The 12,196-nt window shown below is 40.6% G+C and overlaps 1 protein-coding gene across 5 annotated transcripts in view; it reads left to right on the top strand.

The window, feature by feature from the left end:
- Positions 1 to 12,196, top strand: part of macf1b (microtubule actin crosslinking factor 1b) — a 32,019-nt gene extending 19,823 nt beyond the window's left edge. Inside the window, exons 27-40 of one of the 5 annotated variants that reach the window (XM_061820447.1) lie at positions 37 to 196; positions 276 to 470; positions 751 to 876; positions 1,084 to 1,227; positions 1,375 to 1,563; positions 1,686 to 1,800; positions 1,885 to 2,051; positions 2,225 to 2,387; positions 3,199 to 3,353; positions 3,430 to 3,504; positions 7,559 to 7,679; positions 8,756 to 8,901; positions 9,055 to 9,210; positions 9,326 to 12,196. In XM_061820447.1, the coding sequence (XP_061676431.1) occupies positions 37 to 196; positions 276 to 470; positions 751 to 876; positions 1,084 to 1,227; positions 1,375 to 1,563; positions 1,686 to 1,800; positions 1,885 to 2,051; positions 2,225 to 2,387; positions 3,199 to 3,353; positions 3,430 to 3,504; positions 7,559 to 7,679; positions 8,756 to 8,901; positions 9,055 to 9,201 (1,903 nt within the window). In that variant the 3' untranslated portion in view covers positions 9,202 to 9,210; positions 9,326 to 12,196. Of the gene's footprint in view, positions 1 to 36; positions 197 to 275; positions 471 to 750; positions 877 to 1,083; positions 1,228 to 1,374; positions 1,564 to 1,685; positions 1,801 to 1,884; positions 2,052 to 2,224; positions 2,388 to 3,198; positions 3,354 to 3,429; positions 3,505 to 7,527; positions 7,680 to 8,755; positions 8,902 to 9,054; positions 9,211 to 9,325 lie in introns of those variants that run through there. The other 4 variants (XM_061820448.1, XM_061820445.1, XM_061820446.1 and 1 more) reach the window with 4 other exon arrangements.

Below are 12,196 nucleotides of genomic sequence, written 5' to 3' on the forward strand. Positions count from 1 at the left end.
TAAAAGATGCTGAGTGAAGTCATTTTTCTCTTGCAGACAACACAAACTAGAGGAAGCTTTACTTTTCTCAGGAAGGTTCACAGATGCTCTTCAAGCACTGAATGACTGGCTATATAGAGCTGAGCCCCACTTAGCTGAAGATGTCCCTGTTAGTGGAGACAAGGACTTGGTCAACAATCTGATAGACAAACACAAGGTACGCCACCAAAGCAGAAATCTTCCATTACTATGTCACGTTTCATGTTCTGCAAAACATATTTGTTTTTCTCACTAAGGCATTCCAAAAGGAGCTAGGGAAGCGAGCAGGCTGTATCAAGACTCTGAAACGCTCAGTAAAGGACTTGACCAGAAGCAGCACTGTTGATTCATACTGGCTGCAGCAGCAAATGGATGAATTGGAGGGCCGCTGGGAGGTGGTGTGTAAGCTTTCAGTTGCCAAACAGGACAGGCTTGAGGCTGCACTTCAGCAGGTACTTCAAGCGTAGCATTAATGACGCTATGGTATGTGAACTAATACTTAACCCTGTGTCACATGGTACTGTATGTTGAGTTGTTCGTGTATGACTTTATGTGCTCTTTGCAGCACACTAAAAAAAATAAATTATGATAACCCATATTTCCTCATTTTTTGCTGCATGAAATTTAGGTTGCAAGTAACTTGTCATCACAAAATTTCTTGCTTTATACAACTGTGTTATGGTTGGTTATCAGTTAATGTAATTATCATCTCTTGATCTTTGCTCCCATGAGGCTGAGAAATTCGATGGCCTTGTTCACTCTTTCATGGAGCGACTCACCGAGGTAGAAAGGCTTTTTAAATTCGGAGTCGTACCAGATGAAGAGGAAGGTTTGCTTGCTTTTCACAAACAGAATGAGGTAAGGACCACTTCCAATTCTATGCACGAAACATCAGGGAAGGTCAAATGTGGGATGAGGTCAGGGCCCAGATCAGGATTCAGTAACAAGCTCAAGGGGATGCAGTCGGGCAATGAGGGTGTTAGTCGTCTATGATCATATTTGATCATTGAATAATTGATTACATGCAGAAATGTTGACCTAAGTGTTTGTTTCCTTTTTCTGCAGGAGACAATGGCTGCCTTAAAAGCGCAGACAGCTGAGCTACAGAATATCCAGTCTCTGGGTGAAGAGATCCTCTCCTTTTGTCACCCAGACTCAACAGTAACCCTCAAGTCCTGGATTAGTGTCACCAGGACTCGCTACGAGGAGGTGAGACATTTTATGATAACATTATGAAAAATGACACATTTTGTTCCTCAGACAAAGTTTTGTTGGTTACTGTTAGGTAAATGAAATTAATTAGGGAGGCTTCCAGGACACAACATCACAGAATCCTTTTTTGGATTTGCGAGATAGGTTCTGACGTGGGCCCAGCAACAGAGCTTAAGGATCCAGACCAATTTAGAACTTCTGGAGGAAGAGAGAGCACAGGTCCAAAGGCTGTTGGAGTGGATCTCTTCAGCACAAGAAGCTCTCAGTATCAGAGATGAAGAGCTTGTGGCTGAAAACACAGCGCAGAACCAACAACTTATTGAGCAGCACTCTGTATGTTTTTTTTTTTTTAAATGTGAGGAAAAATTGTTCACTTTGGAAGTGTGCCTACTCAGAGCTAGAGTGTGACTGTTAACACACATAACAGCAATCGGCTAAATGTTTTCCTCCTGCAGGTATTCATGGAGGAGCTGAATAAGAAGCTCCCCGAAGTTGAACATGCTACAAAGTCCTGCAAACACAAGATTGTTTCTAAACAGCTCGTTTCCCCCACCAAACGACCAATCATAAGTAAAGACATCACTGTTGTTTACATCCCAAAAAGGCATGAATTGGACTGACCTGATAATAAACTTCCACTCTTTGTTCTCCCAGAGAGGAGGAGCACTCTGAAGATGCAGCCTCCAGCAGCACTCCCCCTGGAGCACCTCGACCCCGAGACCCCACTGCTCATCCAGCTGGTCAGTCAGTGGCAGAAACTTTGGCTCCTGGCATTAGCGAGACAAAAACATCTTGAACAACACCGGCAAAAACTCAAAGAGGTTATTGTGTTGTTTTTTAATATTTTAATACGATACACATACATTGTTAGTCTAATGTACATTGACCAATTTGATATACTGTAGATATGCAATCTATACAATATATATATGCAATCAATTATTTTGAACCTTCATTAAAGAGTTAGCCCTACATTTTTGCTTTTTTCCAACAGATAGAAGAATTTGCCAACTTTGACTTTAATATTTGGCGAAAACGCTACATTCAGTGGATCAGCCATTTGAAATCTCGTATCCTAGACATATTCCGCAACATTGACCGGGATCAGGATGGACGCATCAGCCAGAAAGAGTTCATCGACTTCGTCTTGGCTTCTAGTAAGGCTCTTGCCTTTTGTTGTTTTGTATAGATGTGAAATTAAGACATTACCTGAACTGATTTCACATGACCAATAAATGTGGTGCCATTTAAAACACAGACGGTATGTAAAAGAAAAAAGTAATGAAATGAATGGAATAAAAATGCTCCTTTGAAGATGCTCAGAAAGCCAGTGCAGCAAAGTACATTTACAAATTATCTTAATTCCCAGCCTACACAGCGCACCATGTTATAAGCCTTACCCAGTACGTTTGAAAAGAAATACTATTTGGTACATACATACACCGCTGCTGTATAAAAGGCGCAAGTACCCACATTGAAACCCAAGTTGAAACATATTTACAAAGAAAGACAGTATACAGACAGTTTGATGCTAGCGCCGCTGCGCTAACGCTAGCACAGCCGCGCTAAAGCTAATGCTAGCGCCACGCTGACAAGGCCGATTAAAAAAAACATACCGGTAAAAAACTGAGACACGGCAGTAACACACTAGCGCAGCTCAAACAGGGCCAGACTGGTAAAAGTCACTTCCTCGGCACATATATTCCACCAGTCTCAATCTTACCTTTTCCGCTCGAGTGCCCCTTTGTGGCCGTTGGAAAAAAAATGCATAAATTTGCCGCATCGACGCATAAACTGCTGGGTTGAAAGCTTGTGAACAAAGTAATCTGCACCACTCTCACTGACATAATTTCCATTGATTTTAGCATTGATTCCCTTTCAACTTACCAATGATGCATAAAGATCCTAGATACCATAGTACACCAAATACTCTACAGCTATGTATTAACATTGTCCCCTTCACTGCAGAATTTCCCACCAACTCGCTGGAGATGAACGCAGTGGCAGCCATCTTTGACATGAACAGTGATGGCTTCATTGATTACTATGAGTTTGTGAGCGCACTGCACCCCAGCAGAGATCCCTATCGGAAAATTCTGGATGGGGATCAAATCAATGAAGAGGTACGAACAACACATGCTTACTTGTGATATAGTTAGTTGTTACTCAAATAGTTTTCCGTGCAATTTCTTTTTGCAGGTAAGCCGTCAGGTGTCACAATGTAATTGTCCCAAGAGGTTTCAAGTGGAGCAGATCAGTGCCAACAGATACAAGGTGAGTTATCATTTTTGTTTTAACAACCCCAATTCCTATGAAGCTTTTTGTTAAACATAAATCAAAACAGAATGCACTGATTTGCAAATCACATTCAACCTATATTTAATTGAATACACTCCAAAAACAAGGTATTTAATGTTTAACCTGATAAACTTCATTTTTTTTAGCCCAAAAAAAAATTAAAAAAAAAAAAAAAAAAAAAATATATATATATATATATATATATAATTAATGTAGAATTTTATAGCTCCAACACGTGTCAAAAAAGCTCATCAAACACCTGTTTGGAACATCCCACTGGTGAAAAAGGTAATTGGAACATATGGGTGCCATGATTGAGTAAAAAAAGAGCCTCCCTGATTTTCTGTCATTTACATGCAAAGATGGGGGAGGTTTACCACTTTGTGAACAAGTGCATGAGAAAATAGTCGAACAGTTTAAGGACTTTCTTCTTCTTTTCCTTTCGGCTTGTCCCGTTAGGGGTCGCCATTTTCCATCGTACCCTATCTCCTGCATGTTCCCCTATAACCCTAACTGCCATCATGTCTTCCCTCGCAACATCCATCAGCCTTCTCTTTGGTCTTCCTCTCACTCTTTTACCTGTCAGCTCCATCCTCAGCACCCTTCTACCAATATAGTCACTCTCTCGCCTCTGAACATGTCCAAACCATCGAAGTCTGCTCTCTCGAACCTTGTCTCCAAAACATCCGACTTTAGCTGTCCCTCTAATGAGCTCATTTCTTATCCTATCCAACCTGCTCACTCTGACCGAGAACCTCAACATCTTCATTTCTGCCACCTCCAGTTCTGCTTCCTGCTGTTTCTTCAGTGCCACCGTCTCTAATCCATACATCACGGCCGGCCTCACCAATGTTTTATAAACTTTCCCCTTCATCCTAGCAGAGACTCTTCTGTCACATAACACACCAGACACCTTCCGCCAGCTGTTCCAACCTGCTTGGACCCGTTTCTTCACTTCCTTACCACACTCACCATTGCTCTGGATTGTTGACCCTAAATATTTGAAGTCGTCCACCCTTGCTATCTTTTCTGTAGCCTCACTCTTCCCCCTCCACCTCTCTCATTCACGCACATATATTCTGTTTTACTTCGACTAATCTTCATTCCTCTCCTTTCCAGTGCATGGCTCCATCTTTCTAATTGTTCCTCTGCATGCTCCCTGCTTTCACTGCATATCACAATATCATCTGCAAACATCATGGTCCACAGGGATTCCAGTCTAACCTCGTCTGTCAGCCTATCCATTACTACTGCAAACAGGTAGGGGTTCAGAGCTGATCCGTGATGCAGTCCCACCTCCACCATAAATTCTTCTGACACACCAACAGCACACCTCACCATTGTTCTGCTGCCCTCATACATGTCCTGTACTATTTTAACATACTTCTCCGCCACACCGAACTTGCGCATGCAGTCCCACCCTTCCTCTCTTGGTACTCTGTCATAGGTTTTCTCTCGATCCACAAAGACACAATATAGCTCCTTCTGACCTTCTCTGTACTTTTCCACTAGCATCCTCAAAGTAAATAATGCATCTGTGGTACTCTTTCTAAGCATGAAACCATACTGTTGCTCGCAGATACTTCTGTCTTGAGTCTAGCCTCCACTACTCTTTCCCATAACTTCATTGTGTGGCTCATCAACTTTGTTCCTCATTAATTCCCACAGCTCTGGACATCCCCTTTGTTCTTAAAAATGGGAACTAGAACACTTTTCCTCCATTCTTCAGGCATCCTTTTGCCCACTAGTATTCTATTGAATAAGTTGGTCAAAAACTCCACAGCCATCTCTCCAAATTGCTTCCATACCTCCACCGGTATGTCATCAGGACCAACTGCCTTTCCATTTTTCATCCTTTGTAGTGCCTTTCGAACCTCCCCCTTACTAATCATTGCCACTTCTTGGTCCTTCCCACTTGCCTCTTCTACTCTTCCTTCTCTCTCCTTTTCTTCATTCATCAACTTCTCGAAGTATCCTCTCCATCAAGTTAGCACACTACTGGCACCAGTCAACACATTTCCATCTCTATCCTTAATCACCCTTACCTGCTGCACATCCTTCCCATCACTGTCCCTCTGTCTGGCCAACCTGTAGAGATCCTTTTCTCCTTCTTTCGTGTCCAACCTGGTGTACATGTCATTATATGCCTCTTGTTAAGCCTTTGCCACCTCTACTTTTGCGCTACGTCACATCTCAATGTACTCCTTTCGCCTCTCCTCAGTTTTTTCTTTTGGGGTTCCACAACCAAGTCTGCTTCTCCCCTTTCCTACCAGAAGACACACCAAGGACTCTCCTACCTGTCTCTCTGATCACCTTGGCTGTTATAGTCCAATCTTCCGGGAGCTTCTGCTGTCCATTGAGAGCCTGTCTCAACTCTTTCCGAAAGGCCACATAACATTCATCCTTTCTCAACTTCCACCAAATGGTTCTCTGCTCTACCTTTGTCTTCTTAATCTTCCTACCCACCACCAGATTCATCCTACACACCACCATCTTATGCTGTCAAGTACACTCTCCCCTACCACTACTTTACAGTCAGTAACCTCCTTCAGATTACATAGTCTGCACAAAATATAATCCACCTGCGTGCTACTACTTCCACTCTTGTAGGTCACTATATGTTCCTCCTTCATCTGGAAATAAGTGTTCACTACAGCCATCTCAATCCTTTTTGCAAAGTCCACCACCATCTGTCCCTCAAAGTTCCTTTCCTTACTTACCCATCACTTCTTCATCGCCCCTGTTTCCTTTACCAATATGTCCATTACAATCTGCACCAATCACAACTCTCTCGCTGTCTGGGATGCTCAGAAATACTTCATCTCGTTCCTTCCAGAATTTCTCTTTCAACTCTCGGTCACATCCTACCCGTGGGGCATAGCCGCTAACCACATTATACATAACACCCTCAATTTCAAATTTTAGTCTTATCACTCGATCTGATACTCTTTTCACCTCCAAGACATTCTTAGCCCACTCTTCCTTTAAAATAACCCCTACTCCATTTCCCTTCCCATCTACTCTGTGGTAGAATAATTTAAACCCTGCTCATAAACATCTAGTCTTACTACCTTTCCACCTGCTCTCTTGGATGCACGATATATATCAACCTTTCTCCTAATCATCATGTCAACCAACTCCTGAGCTTTTGCTGTCATAGTCTCAACATTCAAAGTCCCTACACTCAGTTGTAGGCTCGGTGCATTCCTCTTTTTCTTCTGATGCTGGATCCGGTTTCCTCCTCTTCTTTGTCTTCGACCCACAGTATCTGAATTTCCACCGACGCCCTGCAGGTTACCAGTGCCGGTGGCGGGCGTTGTTAACCTGGGCCACAACCGATCCGGTATGGGATTCTTTTGATGAACGCTCATATTTTTTTGGCACAGTTTTTACGCCGGATGCCCTTCCTGATGCAACCCTTTGCATTTATTCGGGCTTGGGACCGGCCTGCAGATTGCACTAGTTTGTGCCCCTGTAGGGCTGCGTTGCATTGTAGGAAAAGAATGTGGAGGCTAGACTGGCCTGCCTGCAGTCCAGACCTGTCTCCCATTGAAAATGTGTGACACATTATGATGCATAAAATACGCTAACAAAGACCCCAGACTGTTGAACAGCTGAAGCTGCACATCAAGCAAGAATGGGAAAGAATTCTACCTACATAGCTTTGACAAGTCGTGTCCTCAGTCCCCAAATGTTCATTCAGTGTTGGTAAAAGAAAAGGTGATGTAACACAGAGTTAAACATGACACTGTCCCAGGTTTTTTGGAATGTGTTGCAGCCATAAAATTTTAAGTTGATGGTTATTTGCTAAAAACAATAAAGTTTATCAGTTAGAACATTATAGTGTATTTGATCAAGTGTAGGTTGAATATGATTTACAAAACATTGTGCTGTTTTTTCTGTTTAACACAACATGCCAACGTCATTGGAATTGCGGTTGTACATTTGCCGTTCTGAATATCTGGTGTTAGTTTACAAGCTTTAATATATTTTTCACAGTTTATTGTCATTGCAAATGTTCAATTGTAAGCAGTTTGGAGAGTCCCAACAGTTGCGGATGGTTCGTATGTTGCGGAGCACGTTGATGGTTAGAGTGGGAGGAGGCTGGACTGCTCTCGATGAGTTCCTGGTGAAGAATGACCCCTGCAGAGGTAAGCGTACTGAAAACTGGACTTGTCCCAAAAGTGTCAGTTAACAGAAAAAAAATGCATTTAAGAGAAACAAATCGCTACATAAATCGACAAGTCATTAATTGAAATGGCAATAATATGAGAACTTTTTTTTAATTCCGGGTTTTGAGTACTGTATTGTCAAAGTCATTTTATTTATTATCCCTTTCAAGAATAACCCACAAAAGCTGTTTTTTTTGTTTCCAAGCAATTACCACTAAACTTCCTGAAATATGATGAGGAACAAACAAATACATTTTGGTGTGCTTTGTGGATTCAGAAAAAAAATTACACATCTTACATTAACATGAAAACCCCAAAGGAAAAGGCTCCTTTCCACAACCTATAAGTTGCATTGATAAACTTCTGCAGTACAATCTGTGCTATTGCTTCTACACAAGTGGACAAACTTGCTAAACTAATTCTGATAAACCACTGATTCTTAAAGTGCAGTACCAGCACCACTAGTGGTACGCGGCCTCCCTTTAGTAGTGCACAAAAAAAAAAACACTGCTTCTTTTATTTTTAAACTTTTATTGAGCCACATTTTTATTTGAACTTTTTGTACAATACACTGTCATTGAATAAGGTAAGTACTTTCTCCTTTATTTAATTGCAGTGTTCACATTTAAACTGTGTACTTAACCTCTGCCTTATTTTGTATTAAAGTTTAGGGCTACTGCACTGCTGTATTTTAATGCTAGCCGTCATGAAAGTGCATATTTTTTTGTATTTTTTTTTTTCAGTACTTGAAAACTGTCCTAAAATATTCAATGAACTTTCCAGTTTCATTTGGTTTCTTTTGATATGCTGTAGGATTATAATTCAGAGGCGACACTGAGTAATATTATTAATTTTTTTTCAGGCTATTTCATTCATCACGGCCTTTTGTCTGTAGTTACTATTTTCGGGGATTCTTTCTTTAACTCAAGTGTAACAACAAATTTGTAACCTGTACACATGCGGTCACAAGCCTGTCTTTCGATTAATAGCTACAATAAAATAAAATAAAGGCCTCTACAGCATTCTAATCACTTCTCCTGCTCTTTTACCAACAGTAAAAGGTCGGACCAATCTGAAGATCAAGGAGAAGTACTTGTCTCCAACAGGGAGCGTCTCGAAAGGTTTGACTGTTAGCAGATCCAACTCGAGTCTGAGTCTCTACAGCAGTGCCTCCGCCCCTACGAGTCCCATGACACGCAAGGCAAGTTTTACTTCCTCAAACCTTTCCCACCTTTGCTTATTATCAACGTATAAGTCCACTCTGGTGCATGTTAAATAATCAAATTGCATTACCTTTACCGTTGTAGGTTATTTGACCAGAAACATGTGACTTTCAACTTGACTTGCTTTTTAGGCTTTACTCCGCCGAAGTTTTTCAGGCGACCGTTCCATTCGTCCTCGAAGTTCCATTGCCGCATTGGGGTCTGAACTCCAATTTGTCACAACAGAAGGGCTCAACTCTCAATCACCCTCAGGTCAGGCGATTACTACAGTTACATGAAGTATTACAGTAAGTCATTTCTTTGTGTGATGTAGTTTATAGTTCACATCATGACTGCATGACTGTTTATATAATACAGTATATACAATATATCCCTTTTTTTTCATTCTTCTTCACCCTCCAGAAGAAGCTGAGAGGCTGCTCCCCACATGATTTTCTCTGCCTTCAAGCTCCATGTGTGTGCTAAAACCTGAACAGCCTTATGGCCTTGAGTGACAGACACAGCCATAAGTCGGTGTGTAGTCATCGACCGGTTATTGAAGCAAACACAAAAAGCAAACTGTGAAGAGAAAGTACAACCTGGGTCAGCATGCAGGAAGATCTGCTGCCTGGGATGTCTGAGAAAAAGAAAGACACTCAAACTGTCTGGTCAAGTGTGAAAAATCACATTTGTACCATATTTCCCCAGATCCAGTTCCTACACGAGAATATAATTGCAAATGGAATAGTTTTGTCGAGGTCATGCATGGAAACTGAATGCATGGTAGCTTCATGAGCAGTCTTTTTCTTTTCCCCCTAAGCATTTTTTTCAGATTTTTACATCATTTAAACCAGAAAGTGTCAACTGCTACGTAGTAATTACCTATTTAACTTAATAGCAAACATCAGTGCCCAGTCATGCACGTTTGTGTTATATGGGACTGACATGAACAAAAAAAGTGTGCTCCCTTTGTGTTGCCCACTGAGTAGCCAAAAAAACACAAATACCAAATCCACTATGAATATGCGAGGCTACACTTTGTTGGTCCTCTCTTGTATGATGTCAATTGTCGTTTGCTGCAAAAATGATATTGTTGGCAGGGCCACACCTTTGCGTCTTTTTCAATTTCTGATGCTGTGCTTTTAAGTGATTGCATATTGTTTTAATGCTCTGCATTTTTACGGGAGTTGAATTATTGAAAATGGTGTACCCAATATTTAAAACGATGCAATGCCATTTTGACAAGCTAATTATTTTGTTAGGATTGGTTTTGATGTAATTTTATCAAACATTGCTGGGAAAGAGTAGATGTGATATTTCCTTTTAACTGCAGTAGGTTTTTTTTTCTTTTACTTTCATTTTGTTCACTTATTAAGCACTTTCTATGCATGACTACTTTGCAGTTCGATTTATAAGCAAGAAATGTAGTACTTAGGAGATACATGCTAAAATCTGAAATCATTTTTTGTAGATATTCACGAAGTAATCTCTCTCCTCCAACAATACATACTTTACAATTTAGAGTATTAATCTCTGCCTGTCTTGCTAGCAAGTTGTACCAAAAGTACGTCTATATGCTTGGTTTTCTTCCTTTAATGTGGAATGTCTCTAGTCAGTAGCCCATGTGAAAACAACATTAAAACATGTAATTTCCCTTGTCAGTCTGTCAGTCCACTGCAACTAATCAAACTGTTCAGTGTTAACATTGTAGAGCTCGTACATGTGACGTCACAATTTCCCCCGCGCCATACTGCCAGTCAAACAGAGCTGCTCGACATTGTGGGAGACATTGAACCGGAGGAGAATATTTACAATACCCGAGACCTGTTGTGCTGTTTGGTTGCCAGAACAGACGTGACAGATATTCAAAGAGATCATTCTATGGAATACCAGCTAAAAAGACCAGAAAAGATTGATGGATTTCGGCAATTAAATGTGATGGATGGTGCCCAACCAAAATACACACACGCCTGTGGAGCAATCGCTTCATTTCAGGTAGGAATTATTCTTCTCAATCTCAAATTACCAAAAAGTATTTATAATGCCAAATTGGCTCATTTGAGAACAATGTGTGTTAAATAAAAAACTGTGTCGCAGAGGTTTACAGAGGTTAAATGTGGCCGCAGTTGCTTTCTTGTACGTTTCATGGAAACAACTCTGTCCTCTGTTTTTTTTTTTTTTTTTTCAATCATAGTTAATGAATGAGAGTATGTGTAAAACCAGGGGTCACTTATTTAAATATTGGCATTTGTATTGAATACTGGCGGAAAAGATCGATGGATTCCGGCAAAGGTTAACGTGTCGCCGAACACACTTCCGCGTTCACGAGCCGCCAACCATTGTCTTTTTTCAATCATAGTTAATGAGTGAGAGTTTGTGTAAAACCAGAGGTCAATTTATTTAAATATTGGTATTTGTATTGAATACAAGCTGAAAAGATCAATGGATTCCGCCAAACGTTAACGTGTCGGCGAACACACTTCTGTATTCACAAGCCGTCAAAACTGTCACTATGTGAGATTTATTTCTGATGAGAACAGATCCAGCAACAAATTATTCGTATGCGTCCTGTCTTTTATACACTTTCAAACTTTTCCGTGTAAATCTCGACGACTTACTCACCAGATCCATGTGTATATCCAATTGTCCAAGACAAGCGGAAGTGAATTAATAGTCAAATTTCTTATCGACGAAAACATCAACTTCGGCATTAAATACGGGTCCTCTATACCGAGTTTATCTAATTTTTCCATGTACCGTCGTTTCCTTTCACCTTCTAAATGTTTGACGGTATCGGACAAGACTCTGGGCGTTGTGTTACAAGACATATTTCCTTGTCGTCTCCAATCGACTTAGCATTGAGCAATGCTTAGCTTGACAGGTAATATGGCGAGGCAAACAAAAGTCACCTGATTTTATGACATAGGTGCACGAGCTTTATACCTCTTTGTTACCTTTGTTAATACTCAGCATAAATGCACCATTTTTTATTCTTGTTTTTTTTACAGAAACTGGGTCCAATCAGTAGACAAGTTGTATTTGGTCTCTGCGTTTGTGAATTGATTTATTAAATATGTTTACAGTGTAGAATACTCCTTTATATATCTGCATATCCTTTTGGTCTCAATTTGTTTCTATCGGGATGTGGGTGTTTTTGCTGTAAAAATGACAACATTTCAACTAACTTACTATGCACCCTTAAATTTATCTACTGTTCATGATTCTGTACCCCAGTTAAATTTTTGGCGACCTATTGATTCAGGTCACTAATCATTTTGTCTATGTGTATCAATA

Source organism: Syngnathoides biaculeatus, chromosome 5, assembly GCF_019802595.1.
Source record: "Syngnathoides biaculeatus isolate LvHL_M chromosome 5, ASM1980259v1, whole genome shotgun sequence".
Classification (NCBI taxonomy): domain Eukaryota; kingdom Metazoa; phylum Chordata; class Actinopteri; order Syngnathiformes; family Syngnathidae; genus Syngnathoides; species Syngnathoides biaculeatus.